Genomic DNA, 24,962 nt, shown 5'->3' with positions numbered 1-24,962 from the left:
CTCCTACACACTCCGCCTCCTCCAAGTATCCAGCCACAAGAGAATATTTATCACCACCTCTGTTGTTTTGAAGTTTAAATTCCAGTTAACAGCATAATATTAGTTTCAGGTGTACAATACAATGATTCAACACTTCCACACAACACCTGGTGCTCACCCCAAGTGTAAGCCTTAATCCCCATTGCCTATTTAACCCATCCCGCACCCACCTCTCCTCTAGTGACCATCAGTTTGTTCTATGTAGTTAAGAATTTGGTTCTTGGTTTGCCTTTCTCTTTTTCCCCCTTCGCTCATTTGTTTTCTTCATTTCCATGTATGAGGAAGATCATACGGTATTTGTCTTTCTCTGACTTATTTACCTTAGCATAATACTCTCTAGCTCCATCCAGCCGTCCAAATGGCAAGATTTCATTATTTTTATGGCTGAGTAATGTCCCATAATTTGGCTCTTATAGACAATGCTGCTATCAACATCAGGGTGCATGTACCCCTTTGAATTAGCATTTTGGCATCCTTTGGGTAAATATCTAGTAGTGCAATTGCTGGGTGGTAGGGTAGCTCTCCACCTGTCCCTACTTTGTGTTTCTACTTCTAGACCCTTACCCTATTCCTGTTACTTCACCTCTGCATCCCTCCCCATTTAAGCTTAATAAAGGCCCTGGTTGAATTCTAGCCTAACTAGACTTCTAGAAATATTCTAGCCTAACAGGTGTCTCTAGCACTTACTTGTGCATACTGTTCATTTTGCATTTATTACATTCAGGCTTAAAAAATAGCACATTTGCTTTTTACCTCCTTAAGTGGGTTGTGAATTCCCAGAGAATACTGCATATTTGCACCTGTACCTCACAGGGCCTTGCATGTAGCAAGTGATCAACTTGTCTGGGAAATCCTGAAAGAGCTCAACGTATGCATATGGTGGAAACATGAAAAACAACAGTTGTTCACATCACATGATAATAAAACTGAATGCATGACAGGAATGGTTCAGAGGCAACAGAGAGAGAAGGATTTAGCCCTAGGATTTCATCTGCCTGGGTTGCCTGCTCAAACTTACCTGACTGGTATCTATGGGGCATGGGATGAAAGAGGCTTGAGAGAGGAACTGGGTGGTACCCAACAGATCTCTAACTCCTTCAGCATCGCGTTTATATTCTTTGACGGGCTCCAATCTCATCTTTTCTTTTGGCAGTAAGGCTTCATAGCAAGGGGCATAGCCAGAGGGAGGCAGGAACTTAAATTCTCCATGACGTCCACCCATCAAAAAACGCACTCTGTACCATTTGGAAAGACCAGGAAGAGAGAGGTTAAAAAGAGAAATCCCAGCCTCGATAAGAAAACATTCAAGATGAACTACCCGTCCCCCGTCCCCAGCAATTATTTTGTGGGAAAGTGCCTGAACTCCGATTCAGTACAACGAACATCCTGAAGTATGCAATAAAGCATTGGGGAAAACTCTCAGTCTATGATCCTCAGGTGACCCATGTCAGCTAAGTTCTTAAAAAAGTTAATTCATACATAAATATCACTAGACTTTAAAAATTACGTTTTTCCTGGAGTGCCTGAGTGGCTCAGTTGGTTAAGCATCCAACTCTTGATTTCAGCTCAGGTCACGATCTTGCAGTCATGGGTCTGAGCCCTACATAAGGCTCCAAATTGAGCTGAGCATGGAGTCTGCTGAAGATTCTCTTTCTCACTCTCTCTCTGCCCCTGCTCATTTACTCTTTAAAATAAATAATGTTTTTCTTTACCCTAGTAGACAAATCATCATTATAAATATTATTACTAGACTATTGAAAAGAGTAGCAGTGATGAGAAGGACATTATTCTCTGACAAGATCATGTTAAAATTACAGCATGAGGACTTCAAATCTTTTTACTTGAGGGACATTACTCACACATCAATTTTTAAGATGCAGGCAAAAGATGAATGCCAGAATATTAAGCACAAATGGTATATATGCCAAGTGATACCCTGCAGAGGCTGCAGTTCCCCTAAACAGCCATACGAGGGCGACTCTGAAGAAGCAACAGCAGGCGGTCATAGCCATAGGCAGCCAAATAGGTATGAAGTGTTTGTGCACTAGGGTACCAGTGCCTTTCTCAGGGGCACCACCACCCTGCTGGCATCCAGGCCTGACACTCTAGTCCACTCCAGCAGTGCCTACAGAGACCTCCCAGAAGGGGGAGAGGCACATGGGGGCTCACAGTGATGCAGGCACTAAATTTCCAGTATAATGAAGTCTTTCAATATGTTAATTCAGCATCTGGTTGCATTTCAGCCATATATATATATATATATATATATATATATATATTCGGTTAGGGTTATAGGTACACCCCAAAGCTATCCCTGCAAAGAGGAGAGGGTGAAAGTGAACTATTTCAAAACGATACTTTATATTCTCCTGGGTTTGTAACAAGAAAGAGAGCTTTTGCAGATCAACTTTAACTTAATGAGAAAATATGACCACAGTTTTAAGTAATTAAAACATGATGGGGCGCCTGGGTGGCTCAGTCGGTTAAGCGGCCGACTTCGGCTCAGGTCATGATCCCGTGGTCTGTGAGTTCGAGCCCTGCATCAGGCTCTGTGCTGACAGCTCAGAGCCTGGAGCCTGTTTCAGATTCTGTGTCGCCCTCTCTCTGACCCTCCCCTGTTCATGCTCTGTCTCTCCCTGTCTCAAAAATAAATAAAAAGTTAAAAAAAAATTAAAAAAAAAAAAAAACATGAAAAGATATGTAGCCCTGCAGGGTCAACACTAATATCACACAGGAAAAATCAGTATATACACATAGCCTCTGCATGCAACCCTCACACCCTATTCCCTCCATTTAACAACGAGTGATCGAACCCATGTGACTTGCTGTTCTTTGCACTGGAGACTTGGCAACAAACAAAGACTACAGTGTCCCTGGTGTCACAGAACAGGGATCCAACTAGAAAAACAGTCATAATTACTGATTGGGAGATATCGAGGAAGGAATAAAGAGGGCGATGTGAAATAACTCAGGAAAGAGGGGAGGCTCCTAGACTGGAGTCAAGGAAGGCCTCTCTGAGGAAGAAACATGAGTTAACCCTGTGGACTAAAGAGGAGCTAAGGAGTTTAAAATCTGGAAGAGCATTCTAGGCAGAGGCATGACATGTGCCAAGGTCCTGAGGCAGGAAAGAGCTTGGGTGCAGAGCCCAAGGGGCATGAGGTGAGGTGGGAGGGTGCGGTGCTAGATCAGGTAGGGTCTGTGAGTCATGGCGAGAAGATGAGATTGTATTCCAGGCAGGAAACTTCTGAAAGACTTTAAGAAGAAATACAAGACTGTTCTAGCTGCTGTATGTGGACAGGTTAGCAGACCATTTAGCGAGTATTTGGAGGCACCAGACACCCAACTAGTCATGGTGGGAGGTGAGGATAATCGGTTGAGCCAATGTGATGATGGACAAAATGGAAAGCAAAAGCCAGATCCCATTTTTGCTTTGGAATGAGGACAGTTCGGGACTGCTGAGGGAGTGAGGGCATGTTTGCAGGGGGCTGAGATATGTGGCGAAGGGTTATGACCTAGCAAAGCCCTCACAGCAAGACTCTCCACCAGGCCTCACTTTCTTTAACTAGAATGTTCTGGTAGGGCAGCCTTGCAAGAGAGTCTCAGTGTTGGCTGAGTAATCATGACTGTGGAAATAGCCTAATTATGAAACTGGAAAATAAAACTCTTTCCAAGTGGGAGACATTAAAGTTTTTTTTTCCTTCCCAATACAAATTCTTTATCCAAATAGCATTTTAAACAATGCTGTTTTAAAATTAATTATAGAAATCATAGGACATCTCCCACTTTCCCATTTTCAAGTACTAAACAATGATATAGAATTAGAACCACAATTGTCCCTTGTGGATGTTCCTACATTAAACGTTACGTAACAGGGCATGCTATATGGGTATTAAGAATATGAACGATGACATTAAGACAAAATTGAGTCATTAGCCTGAAATGTTACTAATTTAGTGAACCTTCAGGAAATAATGACTAAGCCTTGAAATTATTGGTTGAGAACTTCCCGATTCAACTGAAACACAGCAGATTGTGTTACTGACATATTGAAACTGTGGGATAGAACTAGAGCTTTTTGAGCAAAAAAGAGAGTGTAGGACATTTTTTTTTTTGCCTCCCTCTTCTCCTTGAGCATCCTTCCTGTGAGAAGCTGAATGCCCAGGAGCTTGTACAGCAAGGGTATGAGTATTCTTTGTTACTCACTAGTGAATAGATTCCAAGAACAAGTAAATGATCTCCTATGAGGTCTTCTGGCTGGACTTAATTATTCATGAGCTGTCTTGCCAGCTCTGTTTAGTGTTAAAATTTCTCTTACATTTTAAAATCTGCCATCATCTTCTGGATAGAGAGCAAATCAAGAAAGCACAGAGAACATAAGGAAAACCATCATTTCTGGTTTTATACTCCGTTATTAAAAAGAGAATAATTTGGTTATAAATCTTCACCTCATCTCCTCTGATGGCCACAAAAACAGTAAAAGGAAAAATGTACATAACCAGAAATTAGTGTGTACTGTTCACTGAAGCATTTGTCTCCAAACGTCATTTCCACTGTCATCAGTGGGTGGAAGGAGTGGTCCTGGGTTGCTTCCAAAGACCTGCCAGACAGAAGCCCTGCTCTCCAGCAGGGACTGGACAAGACCTGTGCCAGGTACACCCGCGGTCCGTGGCTCCTTCCTTCACTACCCGCAGTGCCTGGGAAGGGCTCCAACAAACGAGCACTAACAGTGGTGGTCCTCCTCATACCTCTCTCCGCGAGATCCAGACTGACCACGTCCAAGGAAATACCCAGAGATAAAATGCAGGGTTGAAGGGGATAATCAAAAGAAATGCCTGCAACCCACTTTAATTATCTGAAGATATTAAAATGGGATTCCCCCTCTTAGAGTTTTAGCAGAGGTCCCAAAGGCAGATAAATCAGAGGATGCCAGTATTTTCACATCCTGAAGTGAGATGCTAGATCCACTACGAAGATCCATCCAAAAACTTATGAAACAAATGCAGCTGTAGTCTACCAGGTGCCTGCACCCTGATAAGAAAGGTAAAGAATTCATTTGGAGAGAACTGTCAGGGAGAAAAGGCAGGGAGTTCTCTCCTATCTGAAGTCAAATGAAGAGTGCTGTAAGAACTATTCAGAAGCTTTCAAGTGCCCCCCCGGAATCTAGTGAGGGACATGTTTGCCCGGTGACAGGCAGAGAGGGAGACAGAGAGTGAGAGAGAGCACGAGCGGGAGAGTGAGCGAGCGAGAGTTGACCTCAAGGGAAAGAGCTCCCTTCTGCTCAGGGCGGGGCCAAGAACTGTGTTCCTGGAAGGCCAGACTCCACAAATGAGTCAGCTGTCAGCCATTTCAAAAGGAAGTATGCCCCGAGAGGCAAATGACTGATCAGAGATCAGAAAGGAGGTGAGCAGGGGAGGTGGGAGGCCCCGTGTGCGGGGAGGGAAACGTATGTAGAGTAGGGCTTGGGGTCAGCCAGAAGCAAGCAGCCAGCACAGGTGGTGAAGCCTGTGTAAAAAGAACTGCAGGGAGATGCTTCGAGATGCTCCAGGCTGAGGCTCCAAGGAGACCACAAAGGCCTCAAACATCAACTGCATACAAATCTGAGTTACCTTCTAGCCAAATAGATGGGATTTTCATATGGCCGAGAAGACTGTTCTTATTCTTAAAAGGGGCAATAAAGGTTACAGAACGGGCAGAAGGGCTTATCCAGGGCCAGAAGTCCAGAGCATGGATGTAGAGGGTAGCAAGAAAACAACAGAGTGACAAATAACTAGTCTATTTCTTTTCATAAATCTGGCATCTGGCACTGAAGGTTTATCATTTAAATCCTTTTTCCAATTAGGATGTAAATCTCTCTTCTCTAGGTGTTATTCTTCCCTGCTTCTTGGGTTCCACTGAATCTCCCAGCCTCAGAAAATGTTAAATTTAAAAATAAAAAGGTAATTTGAGAATTGAGTTCATTCAGATTCATTCTTCTTGATCCTTGGATTTTTCTCTACATTAATGGATTTTCAAATCAACTTAATTAATCAATTTAATCTCTTTGACTAAAGCACCTGTTATCTTCTGGAATTCTTCCTAGAACTCAGGACATTCCATCAGCTCTTAAAGGCGGTTTTCCTCCTAAAGTGATTAGAGTAAGCGGGTCCTTAGATTCTTCTGCCTCCGACATGAGCAAAAGCTTCCATAAGAGTCTCCAGGGAGTACTGAGATTTTTTGGGAGATGTGGGGGAATTTTTTATTTACTTGACTGATTTTGAAAACAGAGAAAATTGTATTGAAAAATCCCTGCTAGCATTTTCAATTCAGCCTTTTGAGATTTAGACATTGTGGCTTTCCCATTTGCAGAAGGGACCAGACTACCTATTACAAGTTCCCAGATTTGAAAGACGGATCCACAAATAAAAACAACACAGTAAAAATCAAGACACGGCTTTGTTATGCTCCAGAAGGATGACTAGGTTTCCTTATCCACGGCTTACTAGCAAACGTGTGACGTCACTTGAGTCTCTCTTCCTGAATATCTCATTACTCTCATCTGCTAGTGAAGCTCTCCCAGACAGCGGGGAAGGTGTTCCAAAGAAGAAAAGGATACAGGCTGTGGTTAAGAGGACAAAGAATTAATGAGCTTTGGCTGACCTGAATTCAACTCGTAAGTCGTGATTCATAACCGCATCCTCTCGCTAAGACGGGAAAACAATCTGAGTTATGTATGTTCCCACATTCATCTTTCCTTCTGGCCAGTGTTTGATGAAAGCCCAGGGCAATCATCATGTTCTCCACAGAAGTATATTTATCTCAGTAATAATTTCCACAGCATTGACCACAGCAAGCTGGAAATAGCTAAGCTGTTGGTTACCTGAATTTTAGCCAAGGCTGGTGGATACCAACAGAAAACAAACAGCAACCACAAATACCAACCACCTTTGGATATTGTTGCTTTTATAAATTAGCAAGGGCCGGTAACAGAGCTATGTCAGACCATTAAAATAGATCTCTGGGAAGTTTAACTATGTCTATAAAACATATTCTACTACAGCGATGAACTCATCCATTTTCTGAGAAACAAAAAGTATCACCCAAATCACGATATCACTATACGTTTCACTATACGTCGTGGCTTCTGCGTCATGTTCTCCACGTGCTTCACGCCATGACGCCATATTGCAGGGAGAGACTGCCTTTTAATGAGGGCTTGCTGGCATTTAAGTAAGTCAACCTTTTGGGTGGTCTGCAAGGTACACATGCCTCATCCTAAATTCTGTCCTATAACAAACTGTGTTGTCACACTAAGGGCCTACTGCATGGATAGTATCCACACACAAACCCCACAGAGAAGAAACCTAAGGAGGCACATTCATAATAGTTAGAAAAGAGAGCACATATTGATTTGTGGATTTTGTTAGTAATTACTCATGCTGCCTTTGACTTCACTGTGGATAAATCTAATTGAAAAAGATTTTTTGCTCTTCAGTGACTGCTTACAGGGACATCTTAATCAGGTATTATTAACAACATAGTTTGTAACTATACAAATAATTATGGGGTCACAAATTCATGACTGTGACCTCAGTAAAGACCAGTGAATAGGAGGAAATGGGGCTGTAAAAGAGAAATCGAATTTAGAAGCCACACCAAAGTTGAAAATAAACATGAGAGACAATTCTGAATGCTTCTATGACAGGAGAAGGACCTCTTTCTAGAATGGCATAATCTTGTACCCTGCTGGAAGAGACACAATACAACCAAGCAAGTATTCTACTTACTATATTGGTAAAATAGTAATTTCTTTTCAATTGTCATAAATAAACACACACACACACACACACACATATTTTATAGGAGAAACAAAGTTTTGTTCTTGTAGTTTTTGAATTTACATTGTGGGGAGTAGTATGATCCTTCAACACGTAGCACTGCTTTCAGTGGGTCTCAGCATTTCTGTTCTGCCTTCCTCACCCTGACCACTCACGATGGAACGTGGCACAGGACCGAGGACCAGAGGACTCAGTTGCCTAATCAACTGTGTTATTCAACATATTTAATTTCAGTGAGATACTTTAATTAATTTGGAATTAACATCTTGGTTTCTCTCTCGCTTTCTGCACAGCCGAGTGAAAGTAGTATAGAGAGACTTCTGGGTTTCAGCACCAAATCCTAGTTTACCAGTTGATGTAAGAGTAAGTACTCGTATACTGATCCTCTTTGCTCACAAATAAAAATCAGTCCATTGGCTACTCTTCAACACAAGACCAGCACTGGGAATGACTGAAGACATCATATAAGGGGCTGAATGTACTTCAGTAAAATGTATTTCCCAAATGTGCAGGCAATTCCATCTCTCTTCAGATCATATTATGTTCTGAGAACCAAAGACAGGAATATATCAGAGGTGACATTTTCCTGAGAGAAAGGAGGCCTGAAAGACATCAAGTCCCAGTCATTAGCTTGCCACTAATTCAGGTGCTTTAAGCAAGAGGCTCTCATAGCTAAGGTAACAACTTTTCAAATCAACACATCTGGACCCTTCAGTTTCTTAAATTCTCTTACCAGTTTTGTGCCTTATAAATGGGTTAGACAACTCATTTTTCCTATCCTGGAACTTTGCTTCTCTTTTTCCTGGGCACTCAGAAGGCTGCATGCCCTGCTGTCCCAGACAGAAGATGCTAGAAGCATCTTCTACATGTGGATACGGTGGAGTCGCCCATTTCTTTACCTGCCAGCTGCAGTTCTTTGCCAAGAGATTTCAGTTTAAGTCCTCACCAAAAAAAAAAAAATAAATAAATAAATTCACACACTTAAAAATCCTATCTCATTTCTCTGAAGGAGACTGGATGGATGAGTTCATGATTAAAAATCATTAGGCAACATACAAGATTGGATGTACTGATCTCTAAACACAAACTACTTAGATACCATTAAGCCGGCACACTAAAAAAGGTCGTTTTCTCCAGAGATCTGACTTCTAGCTAAGCCCTTGTCTCAGATGAGATGCTTGAGAAGTAGGTGTACTTGCCTTGAAAATAAGTAAAACCCAGCGAGTGGGATGTGGTCAAAACCAACAGAGAAGAGAAGGGAAGGGAAGGGCAGTGATGCTGGGTGACCAAGGCCATTAGCTACCTAGGCCAGTGTGGTCCTGAGAAGTGACTGCTCAGAGTGATCTTGTTTCTCTGAAGAAGGTACTGAGTCAACAGGTGGATGACCCAAACGCTGTTACATCATATGTAGATTTCTGCTCATTCTCTTTCTTCCTGGGCAATCAAGTGGGGAGGATGTACAGTGGAACATGTGCTGGTTCTCCCCCGACTGCCAGGGGTCTCTGTTCCAATCAGTTCTCTTTGGGCTTACAGTGTCTCTGTCTTTCAATAATGCTCCTGGTTTTCTAAATGCTTCTTATGGATATCAACGAAGAATGGGATGTTATGCCACGCTTAAAACGGGAGAACTGGAATGAAATTCTAATGGGTATGTCCTCAGCAGACAGAAACACAGATAAAGAACTCACAACTCTAGAATACAGTCCCTGGGGCAGACACAAGATTCGTTGGCTTGCAACAGTGCTGAGTAGATTTGCAGCCCTAGTAAGGTTTTACTATCATTGTTCTCCTTTTGTTAAAAGAATCTCAAACAATGGTAATGTTTAATTTAAATTTATTATATCCATCGACATCAACATGTTTATAAATATGTATATGTACTGAATACTGTATCACTATGTGTGCAAACATACATTAGCTTATGTGTATGTTGCATATCTATATATGTGTATACATACCATGTGTATTTGCATATCTGTGTCAAATTCCCAAGGTTCAATATCATTTCCAAAGGATAATTCTTTATTTCTAAATTATTTAACTGAAACAGAACTGAAATTTCATCCTCTATTAGAAAAATATATCAGCATGTCTTGCTTTATCAGTCTACCTGAGGTGCTGAGGACTATCACAGTGCTATCACTTTGGAAATCCATCCCTCAGATGCTCGCAGCTCTGAGATGGCATCTTTGTGGTCCAAGCTCGAAGTGTCTGCTCTCTACAACTCCCCTCCTTTTATGGCCCTTTCCAAGGGCTTCAATGGAAACCAGTTTGATTCTAACTGTGTTGATTCTAGTTTTCCACTCATTCTATTGTAATCTCTTTAATAAGCAGGGATTGAGAATGATTAAGAAAATCTTGGGGAAGAAGAGTCACAATGGGGTCTGTCTTGTCTTGACATTAAAATATATTGTCAGACTAAAATAATTAATACAGCATCCAACTGGTATAAGGAAAGGGGCAGAGCAACAAACACACTAGTTAGCCATAGTATGTAGAAAACAGCTTGTATAGTATAAATTCAATTTAGTGTAAAAATATTCGGATATATGAATAAAAAGGTAATAGGGTTGTCTCCAGGTTGTGCAATTTTGGGTTCTTAGTTATTTCCTTGATTTACATTATTTTTGTAAAAGGGAAAAACAAAGAAACGACAGGAAAATAAAGCTAAGTGTGAAAATGTAAATCGTAAACTCGGAAAAAAGATTTGAAACGAATAAGGCAGTATTTTAAATAGTCTTAACATACAAAACATTGAAATTCATACCTGATAGGCAAAGAACATAAAAAATATTGGGTTGAAATACTATCTAAGAACCGTAAGCATTAAAAATGCTTAACCACACAAATAATCAAATAAATAGAAAATTAAAACTTTAAGTTACAATTTTCTCAAATTAGCAAAGATTAAAAATAACCCATAACAGTAAAAGTTAATGAGGACTCAATCAGTTGGGCTTTCCCATATGTTGCTTTAAATAATACTACAAGGCCCAAATCCTTTATCTGAAATCTGGAGTTGTGTTTCAGACTTCAGAATTCTTTAGATTTTAAAGAAAGTATACATATTATGTATTAAATACAACCTCTAGACAGGTGAGGGGCTGTACCCCTTAATCAAACACATTAATATTTCTAGAGTTAAGCTTGTAAATATTCAAAAGAAGAGGAATAAATGAAAGATTAAAAGCAATCTCATTTCTGTTGATGACAGTTTTGACAACAAAATGAGTTTAGGTCAGACTCTGTGGTGAAATGAGTTATGAAAAAATTCATGGGTTTCAGAACTGAGCCACCCAGGCACCCCTACAAATTTAGACTTTAAAAACTTCATAGCTTTTGACCTACTTCTAGGAAGAACTTAACAGATATGCAGACAAAAGAGTTATGCTCAAGGATGTCCATCATAATTTTATTTATAAAGATAAAAATGGAATTAGCACAAAAGTCTAACAATAAAGTAATGGCTATATTATGGGACAATCAAATAAAAGGATATTATATGGCTATAAAAATTGTTTTTGAGGAGGATCCTTAAGGAGTCAGGAAAAGGCTCATTATGTATGGCTGAATGGAAAATAATGAAGACATAAAACTTCATATTGAGTGTGATGTCAATTAACAAAGCCTCATGGGGTGCCTGGGTGACGCAGTCAGTTGAGCGTCCAGCTCTTGATTTTGGCTCAGGTAACAATCCCAAAGTTGTGGGATTGAGCCCCACGTTGGGCTCCGTGCTGAGCGTGTAGCATGCTTAAGATTCTCTCTCTGCCCCTCTCTCCTGCTCACGTTCTCTCTCAAAAAAAAAAAAAAAGAAAAAGAAAAAAAAAACTCCCAAAATGTGTAGAATAAAAGACTTGAAACTAATAGCAGAGATTATAGTTACACGTTGGGATTGTGACGTTGTTTTATTTAGAACTGTATCTTATAAATTTTTAATAATGAGGATGTCATTTTTAAAACAATTATTAAAACAAGCATCTACATAAGATTGATGTTATTCATCTTCTTATTTGAAGACATTACAAAACCCTTGGTGGTAGGTAGGTATTCAATGACTATCTACGGAGTCAGTGATTCTGGATTGCTCTCCTGCTTTCACCATCATTTTGGCGGGGGAGGGGGGGGTGGGGGGCAGTCTGGCTTATGGTGTGGAAGTCGTAAGGGACACTCCCTTGCTCCCTGGCTCACACGAGTGGTGGGGAGGTGGGCTAACAGCCACTCCCCATGAAATCACAGCCATCACTTACTTGACACCTGCTGAGAAGCTCACCACAGGGAAGAAGAGCCCATCTGTGTTGAAGTTCTCAAACATCCCCTGCACAGGCTGCCCGTTGATGCGGAAAGAGATGCTGGGCACCCCGAGGTCGAGGCAACAGCTTACCACGTCGTCTGATCTCAGGAGGTGCTGGTTGATGGAGGCCACGGCTCTGGGTATGCGGCCTGGTGAGCAAAGAACAAGAAGGCGTTGTGGGACTCTAGAGAAGGCTCTCACAGTGGGAGGTGGGGAGGTATGATGGCACACAGGAGGTCTGGATATGCTTCTGCATTTGCAATTCAACTTGGCTTTCCCAGTGTGAGGGGAGCAGTGAGAAATGATTTCCGGAGCTTGTGAGTGGGCAGCCCAAAACGAGAGGAGTCTCAGAGGAAACTGAAACTGCCAGGAATGAGAACAAACATGAATTCAACCCCCTCAGTGTGTGTTCAGATTCTGGCCCGGTGTCTGAATTCACGAACAGATTGCTTTGCTGGTTGTGGGTCCTGCAGTGTGAGGGCGCGTGTGTGCGTGGGTTTACTCTCAGATGCCCAAAGATCTTGCCCTCTTCCATTTCCTGTAAAAGATATGGCCACTCTGGCACTGGACGCAGGAGCCATCAAAGTGAGTAACAGCAAGGTCATCCAGCCATTAAACTATGCAGCATAGTTTACTTGTTCTAAAGAATTCTATTAGTTCATATAAGCAGTGAAACAGAGGGTCAGTTGTACACTGTGTTGATGATTTTTGTCATTACTGTGTATCTCTTTAATAGGATGATTTATCATTGTCTGACCTAACTTACAGTCATGAGAAAATCACCTCTCGGGATTTTTGTGTCACACCATCTCATTCTGGAAGTTCTAAAAGCAAATTATCCTAACTCCCTCACCCATCTCCCTACCACGGTTACAATTCTATTGGCAAGAGAGCAATGAAGAGGCAGAATTTAGGTATTAAAATGGACTTTCAGGCAACAAAAATTATAAAAATGTATCTTATTTTTTGATGACAGAATACATATTCATTATAAATGTTCATTATATACAAAAATATAAACAAAGAAAAAAATGTAACTCAATAAAAAATGCTTCCACTTTCACACACACATACACACTTTTCATCCATTCTAGGATTCTGTGGGTTTTGTGACTTTTCTCTACCTATTGTATTGTAAATATCTGATTGTATAATGGAATATTCACTAGAAACTGCATTTTAATGGCTTCATCATATGCCATAAGGTAATTAAAAACCCCTTACGATGGGTACGTGAGTTGTTTATAAATTTTGTATGCATATCTATACTATATAATCTTTCTAATCTCAGCTATGAATTATTTAATGTTTCCAGTGGTTAATGCTATTCTAGTAGGTTCTAAATTAAGTGGTGGATTTTAAAATAGCGAGGGGCACCTGGGTGGCTCTGTTGGTTAAGCAGCCGACTTTGGCTCAGGTCATGATCTCAGAGCTTTTGAGTTTGAGCCCCGCATCGGGCCCTGTGCTGACAGCTCAGAGCCTGGAGCCTGTTTTGGATTCTGTCTCTCTCTCTCTCTCTCTCTCTCTCTGCCCCTCCCCAGCTGTCACGGTCTCTGTCTCTCTCAAAAATAAATAAACATTAAAAAAATTTTTTTTAAATAGTGAAACTACTACACTATCCTTAATAAAAAAATATATACTAAGTATCTCCTTCTGGTTATTGTGGGCAACTGACAAAACCATATTGTATTTCCCCCCACCCTTGTACAAACGTGAACGAGACTCTACGTGGTACCAGATACAAGGCTGCGGATCAAGGACTGAAGACCCAGTTCCTGCTCCTAATAAATCCATAATCTGGTGGGAAATAAACATTCAAATAAAGAATTACAATTCAGTCTAGTTAATGGAATGAAGGTGTACACAAGGTGATGCTTCTAAGATACAGGAAGGTGCCAAATCAGCCCAGGAGCATGGGACAAGAGTCAAAGATCCACTACATAGAAAAGACTACTTCTTATAGAAGAATAGTTTATACAAAAGGATGGAGGAGACCTACCTGTGTGCGGCAGGTGTGGGGATGGATAGGAGCTTGGGGAGTAAATGCAGAACACAGCCGGACTGGACACACAACTTGGATTGTTTGCACCACACACAAAATAACGTACGCAAGGCACATAAGCCTGAGACAGCCCCAGACTCGGTTTTTGTAACCTTGCTTCATTCCTGAGAATGAGGAACAGGTTCCTTTAAAACACAGCAATCTAAGCCAAATTCTAAGACTGCAGAGGTTTGACACCTTTCCAATTTCTCTGAGGATACCGAGGGCTCTTGGTTCCTTTTATGGAGTTGAGGTATCCCAGGTCCCAATTATCTTTTCTCCCTTATCATAATCAAGTCTGTTATGAAAGGAATCTATGATATTAAAACTCAGCCAATCTTGCTACAACGGTCTCATTCTCAGTATTTCTTATTTTCACATTAAAAACCAATCTTTTCTGCTTCAGTTGTTTCTTTCTCCTTTAGTTTAACTTCTGGATAATATCACTGTAGTCATTTGAAAAAAAAATCCCAAGAGATTTCTGTGAATTTGGGAAAACCAAGAAGCCACTGAAACGCTCGGTTGGTCAACTAGCTTTATTTTTTTCAACGTTTATTTTTGAGAGAGACAGAGACAGAGCGTGAGTGGGGGAGGGTGCACAGAGAGAGGGAGAGACAGACAGACAGACATGGAATCTGAAGCAGGCTGCAGTCTCCGAGCTGACCGCACAGAGCCCAACACAGGGCTTGAACACATGAACCACGAGATCATGACCTGAGCCAAAGTCGGACGCCCAACCAACTGAGCCACCCAGGCGCCCCGGTCAACTAACTTTCAAGGTATTCAGATCCTTGCTGGCTAAAAATACAAATGAGAAGGTCCTTTACTGTTCTGAGACTCACATAAACTAGGACAAACTGACAGTGTTGAATTGTGATGCCAGCGCCCTCTCGTCCTAGCTGCTCAAAGTGCACTGTTGGCTTCCCTGCCGGCCAGAGCCTCGGCCAGTAAAGACAGAGAGCAGCTTTCACGAGGGATACTCTTCATCTACAGCAGTGCTTTGATGCCATCGGAAGCTGAGTTCCAAGCTTTATTTAGCCCTTAAGATGCCATAGTTGCCAAGTGCCTTCCCGAAGAATGGTAGCCGAGAGCATTTCTCCTGTCTAGTTCCCTCCCTTGGTGGAAAACCACAACCAGGATGAGCAATTATACCCTTGTGGTAAACACCACTGCCTTTTACAAAACTCCTTTATTCTAAAAGAATGGGCACCGAGTAGAAGATCATCAGTAGGCCAAGTGAAATCATCGTTTGAGCCTATTTTTAAAACATATGCAGAATACAGAGTTGGGACTGATACTATCCAGAAACTAAAGGGAGACAGTGGATAATTACTGGATAGGAAGCATGTACTTAGTGATTACTTACAGCAATGGTTTGGGAAGTCTATTGGAACAAAAAAACCCCATTTCATACAATATTCATGTTATAAAATATCATCTGATAAGGTATATTTAGTTTTAAAATGGGAGCAGTGTGAAGGTTCTCAAACTAGAAAACAAGGGAATTGTGCAATGGCTTTTACACACTGTTTTATAAATCTGTTCTCATCTACAAGAAGAAATCTCTAACCCCATGAGGGCTTTCAAGGCTCCAAATGATTCAGAAGGGTCCTGTACCCCACATTTAAACAACATACTTGTCCTTTAAATTGCTCTGTAGTGAGGTGGCATTGTGGTAGGGAGCAGAAGCGGATCACAGAGGGCTGAGTTCAATACGAAGTCTTTGTCTGTTACCTGAAGCTGGGCATGTAATTTTACCAGAAAATCAGATTCCACCTCTATAAAATGGGTACCGTGTTGTCCACACTATTGTTGTTAAGAGTTGTTTGTAAGGTACCGTAATTATTCCCAGGACTTCAATGAAACAAATGACTGATGTCCTGTATGCCACTCAAAAGGTTTAGCATGTAGCAATAACTAGGCATTTCTAGAACCAGACTCTCTGGGCTAGAGTCCTGGCTCTGTCACTTAATGTGTGACCTTGGGCAAATCACTTACCTTTGTCAACTCAAGTTTCTTCATCTGTCAAGTGAAAATAGCGTCATGAGATTGTTTGAGTTTTGGATGAATTATTCCCTAAAGAGGGATTAGAAGCGTGCCTGACACATCATAACCCACGCTAAGTACTATTATTGCTTTTGTTTCTGAAGCTCTAGAAACTTTAATTACTAGGCTAACAGTAGAGAAGAATGCCAGAATGCTGTAGGAATGTCTTTGGTATTATGATGAAAAAATAACACTATGGAGAATCATGGCATTGAGGGCTGAGTCCAGAAAGAGACTCGAAAAGTCACTGTATTGAGTTAATAAAAATGAGTAAGACCCTTTTGTGAAGAGAATGCTCAAAAATAGTCACTTTCAAGTATGTTTCACGTATGTGACCCTTTAGAACAACCAACAGAAGGGCTAGTCCATAGAAAGAAAAGCAAAGGAGTTACAAAGTCTAAGTCTCTATAATCCTAGCCACAGCCCACCCAAACAGGCTGGGGAGTCCTGTAGCCTCTCTTTGTCTGAATAAACTGCCCCTGGCTCAGAGGCCTGGGCCTACCTTAAGGTCCCAGGAAGATCAGAAAGGCCATTCCAAAGCAGCATTGTAAGATAAAGGAAAATCTCACTTTATCATAGGCTGCACATCTTCAAATTGACCCAAGGACACATTCCTGCAGGATTTAGCCTCTTCTGATGAGTAATGTAGGCAACTGATCAGCATTTCCACTGCCCAAGGCACTGCAGAATTTGGCACTATCATGCAAACACAAACACTCTGGCATTCGGAAGGAGAGAGGATCCAAACACGTAGAAATGCTGGTGTTCTTTAGCCACTCCTTGGGTCCTCTTCACAGAGCAGCAGCAGGGCTGGAAGGGTCTGAGTCACAGTGGGGTGTGCCTCCACAGCTCAGGGCTGGGACTCATCTCAGGAGGGAGACAGGTAAAGACCCTCTCATACAAATGCGATTGTTGAGCTAAATGATTTAAATGTTTAAAAAGCCAGACATCATAATAAATCAGGAAATGCAATTTTACCCCATTCATTTCCTGCATCACTTATCACTCGGGAAGGTAGATTCCTCTGCTTATTCCAACTGCACAAGGGGAAAAGGTATTAAAAGGGAAACGTAGACAGATTTCTTTCTGTGAAACTGTCCTCCCAGCCAGGAACATACTACAGGCAGCTCTGAGTCGAATTCATCCCAATGGCAGCCCCAAAAGGCTACATGAAGGCTATGTCAGGAGAGGGAAAGCAATGCCAGGACCAGAAAAGAACCCATCCTCGCAAAGGAAACTCCCAGTGGCTAAGCTGACTCGGGAACCTGTTAGGAGGGTTAAGATGGGGGATAGATCTACAGCTGATGCTTGAAAGTGGCTTCACAGACTTTGGTGGCTAAAAAGACCCATGAAGACTGCTTTTTCCTTACATAGAGAAAAAGCTCATTCATCATCCCAGGAGGTCACCTGAAACTTCCCTTCCTGCGGTGCCTGGGTGACTCAGTTGGTTGAGTGTCCGACTTATGCTCAGGTCATGATCTCACGGTTTGTGAGCTCAAGCCCCACATCAGGCTCTGTGCTGACGGCTTGGAGCCTGGAGCCTGCTTTGGATTCCGTGTCTCCCTCACTCTCTCTCTGCCCACCCCTACCCCCAGCCCCCGACGTGCACTCTGTCTCTCAAAAATAGATGTTTAAAAAAAAAAAAAATCTTTTCCCATTCAGCATGGGACTCAGGTATTCCCCTGAGGATGGGCTGCTCTCCTGGTCTCCAGTGAGGTACCCACAACTCTGGATATGGTCTTTATGATTACAGTGGACCCCACAGACAACGAGGGATGGGAAATCGTATTTACTGGGTAGCTAATATGTCATGAACTTCATGTTCCTTACCTCATTTAAATTTCATAAGAGCCTATATATTTTCATTTTATCTGAGGAAACCAAGTCTCTGAGCCCAGGATAAAAAAAAATCAGTAAACAGAAGCGCTGGGATTCAAACCCAGGCACAACTCCAAAGCCATGCTGTTTCTTCTTGACTTTTTCCAGTGACTACATGTTAGGGGCACTATAATTCCTACCAATAACGACAGTATCTACTGTGATTTATTTATTTATTAAAAAAAATTTTTTTTTAACGTTTATTTATTTTTGAGACAGAGAGAGACAGAGCATGAACGGGGGAGGGTCAGAGAGAGAGAGAGAGAGACACAGAATCTGAAACAGGCTCCAGGCTCTGAGCTGGCAGCACAGAGCCCAACAAGGGGCTCGAACTCACGGACCGCGAGATCATGACCTGAGCCAAAGTCGGCCGCTTAACGGACTGAGCCACCCAGGCGCCCCTCTACTGTGCTTTAATAAGTACATTAAAGATTAGTTTGAGGCAGTAGCTTAGTTCATACATACAGATGAGTTTAAAGTTAATGGACTTGGGCATTTATATCTCAAGGAAAAGGAGAAAACTTGTCAGGAGGAGTTCCCAGTAGGTCTCCCTAGCCACCCTCCCTTACATCCTGCAGTAAGTTGGAGTATTGTTTCCGTTTCATTTCTTCATCCAACAATTATCCTTTCATCAGATAGTCCGAGATACAGTGGTGTCCTGGTGGGAGTCATTAACAGAAACCTTATTTCTTCAACTGGAACACATGTTGGCATATTTACCCGCAGTGCCTTCTGCCAGATATATGTTCCCTGTGCGCTGGCTGGGGAATTCAGAATGATGCCAAACCCAAGGAAGCTTTGTGTTTTAATGAGCACGAGACGTGTCAATCTTGTTGACACTGGTCTCTCCACATCTCATCAGATGCTGAGGACTGAGGGGGTGAGGTTCTCTGAATGTACCTATACGGCATTGTATTACTAAGTGTGGGTCATGTTCAGAGAGCCACAACCAGCTCTTGAAACGCTGAGTCCCAAGTCCCTTTCCCCTGTCATCTATCACCAATCAGAAGGGCCACTGCTCGTGATGACTGGTGTGGGCTTGGCGCATCTGGCTTCCCAGTCTTCTGCTGAGAAAGGACAAGAGGGATGACGAGCATGGGGCATGCTCCAGGAACGGTACACAATTAGATGGATGTTCGAGTTCTGAAATGCAAATGGCAACCTTTCCCGGATGCCCTGGCTTCTCTGTCTTTTGACTCATCGATGTATTCATTCCACAAATTTTATGAAGGGATCCACTAAGTGCCCCACACAGTGCTACAAAATCTGGGAAGGACTGAGTAACACTTTTCCTCTGAGCACGGTTAGTTTCTCTTTGGAACAAGGGTCCAGTTTGCCTCATCCAACAGTCTAGGTGTCCTCCGGATTTCCTTAACCAGTCCCCAGGCAGAGTTCCCTTCAGGTGTAACCTGGGATGCAGTTGTAGCTTGGGTGATGGTGACGAGATGGCAGGAGAGGAGCAGCTATCAGCAGGCAGTAGGGGAATGATGTTGTCAAGCCAATCCCGCTCATGCCCCCTCACAGATTCCACCCTACCAAACTCAGGAGATGTAGATGTGAGTAAGCATAAGAACTCTTTCTTTTTCACTCACTTCCTCGGAGACAGCTTTCTGAGCACTTCATGACATGTGAGGCTAACCCACATCACAGCCACAGTCTGTACAGCCACAGACACAGTGGCTCCGTGACCCAAGAAGGGAAGATCCACGGTCACTCCCCATGAGGATGGCACTGGCGAAGGGAAGTTGGGAGGATAAGAGAACGACAAGACAGGGCTTTCACATCACTATCACCCATCATTCTGCCGTTTTTCACCTGCCTTTGTCTGCACCACACTGTCCCCTGGGACACACAAAACAGAGATTTTTTTTTTTTTTCTTCCCACAAATGATCCAGGATACATTTATCAATAAGTAAGTGGACACCATTCCTAAAAGTTTTTAAATGTTTATACTGAATATACAACAGCACAAAAAATTAAAAAACCAACCCATGCCGACCCGCTGAAAATACATACCAACTGTAAGATATGGAATCAGAGCCCCAGGTGACGGTTTTGGCCCGAAAGTGAAGGGAAAAAGGAAAATGTGATAGGTTACATAGTTCCCAGTTACAAAAGAGAATGTATAGGTTTGTGTTGTACAGACAAGCTTTTCCGTAGTACTGGATTTGGGGAAGAATGCGTGTCATCGTTTCTTACGTAAGAGACATGCTTACATAAGTGATTTCTATAAGGGACACAGTGACCCCAAATACAGTCTCACAAAAGATACAGGTACAATGTGCTGTGGACAACAGAAAGAACAGGTAAAGCTCTAGTTCTGAGGGAAAGCCTAAAAGTTGGCCTTGCATTTTCGTCTAGGCAGAAGCTAACCCATTCCTGCGGGCACAGGCCATGGATATGCTTGGGGAAAGCGTAAGTGGAGTTTTAAAAAGGAAGTTGCACTCTTTTATTTTTTTTTAAGCGATTGACATTTAGGGTGTGCCCGGCACTGATCCAGGCATTCTGTCAAGTGTATCATGAAGCAACATGTTGCACTGACATAATGATGGACTTGTAGTCAGATCTGGATCCCTCTCAGCATGACTGTAAATAAACTACTTAAACATCTTTGTGGTGGTTCCACATGCGTCACATGAGGCCAATATCATGAACACTGGGGCGCCTGGGTGGCTCAGTCGGTTAAGCGTCCAACTTCAGCTCAGATCATGATCTCACGGTTCGTGAATTCGAGCCCCGCATCAGGCCCTGTGCTGACAGCTCAGAGCCTGGAGCCAGCTTTGGATTCTGTGTCTCCCTCTCTCTGTCCCTTCCCTGCTCGCTCGCTCTCTCTCAAAAATAAGTACACATTAAAAACAATATTATCTTGTTTTAATAATAATAATATTATTATGTATGTTTAATAATAATATTATCTTATTATCATTAAGGGGTCATTATATAAATAAAGTGAGGGGAAAAATGTACAAAAGGTATGTAAGCTTCCTGTAAGGTCCAGTAAACAAAAGGTATGTAAGCTTTACTGTAAGGTCCAGTAAACAAACGCTGAGTCTCTTTCCCGGTTTGACTATATAACCCTTAACATCCTAGGCAATAGTGATGCTACAAATACAGTCACTGAGCTTGGGAACAGTTAACTGAGCCACACTAGATCACGCAGCTGCAAGTAAGTGCCAGAGTCATGGTGGCAAAGCAGGACAGTCTCATTTCAGATCTGATGTGCTTTCCACTTAACCCTCTAATTAGCTGAGACTTTTGAGTCTGCATCCTTTTGACAGAAAGTGACCACCGCAGCTTGAACAATTCAAGCCTCGATCATCTCCAGCAAGGGAAAAGGGGCCAGAGCTCTGGGAAGGTACTCACCTGACCAAAGGTGAAGGCCATCAAAGCCATAGGAATACAGGTCGTCTCCAACACCGTTGCCTCCCCATCCTTCTCCACCTCCAGGGTACGGAGCATAGCCTGAGGAAGAGGCCCAGCCCACCCGTAGGTGTGTGGGCTCAGCTGTTAGGAAGGGGTCCACTTGGTCTATGATCAGCTCAAAGTACCATTTCTTGTACTGTGCCGAGCCCTCAGCAACTCCCAGGAAGATGTTTGGCCGAATGCTGAAATTGAACACGGGACAGGTGGCAGCTACAGACTCGGAAGCACGGAGATAAACAACAGCAAGCAGGTTGAACTGGGCCACAGGATGCACTGTCAACTGAAGGCAAGAGCACTTTTGTGTTTTTCATAGGATTCTAAAATAGGAAACGCTTAGAGCTTCTAACACTTGATCGAGTTCTCAGTGGGAGGTGTCAGGACAATGTTAATTCTTTTTAAAAATATAAAGAACGTCTCCTTGTTCCATTCAAGGCAAGCAGTATTTACTGAGTGTCGACCATGGGTAAAAGATGCTGAAAACGTCATAGAAATGCATAACCATAAATCCTTGTGTCTTTCTGTAAGTGGAAGAAGGAACTTAATCAAGTTCCATCTCCTGGGAAATTGGTTCAAGCTCCCCCTATTCCCACAGTGGCAGCTTTGTCACCTAAGCATAACTAGTAACAGTGGCCTCTTGAAAGCATTAAGAAACCTCTATTTGAAATAAGCCAGACCAGGGGCACCTGCGTGGCGCAGTTGGCTGAACATCTAACTCTGGTTTTGGCTCAGGTCATGATCTCACGGTTTGTGGGATCAAGCCCTGCATCGGGCTCTGCGCTGAGCAAGGAGCCTACTTAAGATACTCTCCCTCTCTCTCTCTGCCCCTCCCCCACTCGTGTTCCTTTTCTTTCCCTCTCTAAAGAAAGCAAGCAAGACAAACAAAGAAAACGACATGGAACTACTTACAGGTGGAATCTAAAAAAAAAAAAAAAACAACGCAAAACTTCTCGAGAGCAGAAAAGCAGTTGCCAGGGGCAGAGGTAGGGGGTGGCAAAAACAGAGGTTAGAAAAAAAGTACAAACTTTCACTTATAAGATGCATATCTTAGGAGGATACAACGTGTAACATGGTAGCTACAGTTGGTAACACTGTATTGCATAATTGAAATGTGCCAAGAGAGAAGAACTTAAGGGCTCTCTCACACACAAAAAGGATAAATATGTGAGGTGACAGATGTGTTAATCTGATGGGGCAAATCCTTTCACAATGTATATCAAATCATCATATTCCATACTTTAAATATCCTTTAACTGTTTGTCCATTATACTTCAATGAATAAAGCTGAAAAAATTCAATTGAAGACAGAAGAAAAAGGGAGAAGGGAAGAGAAGCCACTCTTAGCCAACTTTGATAAGGGCTGGAGGACTTAATGTATCCAGAAAGATGGTTAAAAGCTTGGGACAAACCATTTAGAGTTTTCCTGGTTGGAGTGCTATTCTTAAATATCTACCGTTCTGGGCTGGAGCTGCATCCCATTTTGGGTGGGCCAGGAAAAACCAGGTTGGTACCAAAAGAAACTGTGTGGATGGCTCAGTTCTGTTCTACTCTCCACAGTTCTTTCCTCACCTTGTAGATTAGGGAGTGGGCCTGGGTAGAAGATAGCTCGATAACTTAGGCCTGCCTAATGTAAGTCCCATGAGTTCACATGACTCACATGTGGCTGCACGTGTCGATCAGCAGGCTAGGATTCTGTGTGAGCCCATGCTTTTCATCGTGGCCTTCACAGATAACCTCGAATGCCATGTGCCAGAGGATGCAAGAAACCATAGTATCAACATGGGGCATCCATTCTATTACAAGATTTTGAGGGGCACCTGGGTGACTCAGTCAGTTGTGCATCTGACTTGGGCTCAGGTTTGATCTTGTGATTTGTGAGCCCCACATCAGGCTCGCTGCTGTCAGCCTGTCAGGGCAGAGCCGGCTTCGGATCCTCTGTCCCCCTCTCTCTGCCCCTCCCCTGCTTGCACTCTCCCAAAAATAAACATAAAATTAAATAAAAGAAAGAAAATTAAAAAAAAAAATAAAAGCAGGACCAACGCAATAGTGCTGGAAGTATCCAGGAGCTGAGCTAGGTTTAAAAAAAAAAAAAAGATTAAAAAAAATAAAAGGTGGTATATTAAAATAAAAGTGAGGGGGCGCCTGGGTGGCTTGGTCGGTTAAGCGTCCAACTTCAGCTCAGGTCATGATCTCACGGTCCGTGAGTTCGAGCCTCGCGTCGGGCTCTGGGATGATGGCTCAGAGCCTGGAGCCTGCTTCCGATTCTGTGTCTCCCTCTCTCTCTGCTCCTCCCCTGTTCATGCTCTGTCTCTGTCTCAAAAATAAATAAACGTTAAAAAAAAAATAAAAGAAAAAAGGGAGTATGTTACGAAGAAGTTACAAGATCTGTACTTAACTGTAACATGAAACATGGTAGACCACTTCGGGTTAAATGCTCTGGCCCTCAGGTGGAACACATACTCTCCACTGTCGGCTACTTCAGGGGAAACGTTTAAAACCCTGTGAAAAGGGCTGGTGTACAGGGCCCTGAAAAAGCACACATCTGCCCAGTGTCATCTTATGTACCCACTTCGCCATGGAAACCGTCGGGATGCAGCCCTGGAGTTCAGATCAGCCCTCTTCCTTTCCTGTCTGGAAACAAGATGGACACTGTGGAATGATGAGAGTGGCCTCACCTTGTCACGTCGTTAATCAGCCGCGTCTGCAGGAGCAGGTTTCTCCGGGGCAGCAAGTTGTCACAAATCAGATTCTGGTTGGCTCTCACGGCGACCCCATTGCAGAGACAGAGGGAGCACAGCACATCCAGAACCTGCAGCAGGACACAACCCACAAAGCCTTAGGACCACCTGGAGGGCACAGTGGGCAGGACCTGATTGCCAAGACATAGGAAGGAAGCGGGCCTTGTCAAGTGGCGAGGGGAGGCTGGTGGCAGGTGGGGGGACCTATTCAGAGTCAAGGCCACCACACCTTCCTCACCAAGAAAATCAGTGAGCAATGCTGGAGCCTGCTGCCCCTGGGGGACACGAAGCTGGGTTCCTTCTAGCCCCTCTGCCCTCACCTTAGGCCCCTTCCCTCTCAACTATGCATGTGACCTGTGATCACTGTTCTGTGAAAACAGGTGGGAGTATGGGCTGTGAAGACAGACTGTCTGGGTTAATATCCCAGCCATGGCAGGACTAGGGTCAGATGAGGCATCTGGAGCACAAAATCCAGGCCTGACACCCTCTTGGGAGTCGTGCATGAATGGGGCATGGACCCAGAAGGACCTGGAAGGTCCTTCATTGGCATCGAGGCTAAGTTTATGCTCCCGCCCAGCCTTGGAAACCCCCTGCACTATGATCAGTAGGGACTCATAGCTCTTCATGAAAGGTGCTGTTAAAGAGAAAGCCACAGGGGCGCCTGGTTGGCTCAGTCGGTTAAGCGGCCAACTTT

At 42.9% G+C, this 24,962-nt stretch overlaps 1 protein-coding gene across 1 annotated transcript in view; it reads right to left on the bottom strand.

Annotated features, from left to right (window-relative positions):
* Nucleotides 1–24,962, bottom strand: part of RYR3 (ryanodine receptor 3) — a 524,284-nt gene that overhangs the window by 214,220 nt on the left and 285,102 nt on the right. The window contains exons 17-20 of the mRNA XM_053889214.1: nucleotides 24,206–24,339; nucleotides 21,474–21,715; nucleotides 12,101–12,293; nucleotides 1,058–1,274 (exon numbers count right to left, since the gene is read on the bottom strand). Coding sequence (XP_053745189.1) covers nucleotides 1,058–1,274; nucleotides 12,101–12,293; nucleotides 21,474–21,715; nucleotides 24,206–24,339 — 786 coding nt within the window. The remainder of the gene's footprint in view (nucleotides 1–1,057; nucleotides 1,275–12,100; nucleotides 12,294–21,473; nucleotides 21,716–24,205; nucleotides 24,340–24,962) is intronic.

Source organism: Panthera pardus, unplaced genomic scaffold, assembly GCF_024362965.1.
Source record: "Panthera pardus isolate Hobbes unplaced genomic scaffold, ASM2436296v1 HiC_scaffold_24, whole genome shotgun sequence".
NCBI lineage: Eukaryota > Metazoa > Chordata > Mammalia > Carnivora > Felidae > Panthera > Panthera pardus.
This window is presented reverse-complemented; position numbering and strand designations above follow the sequence as displayed.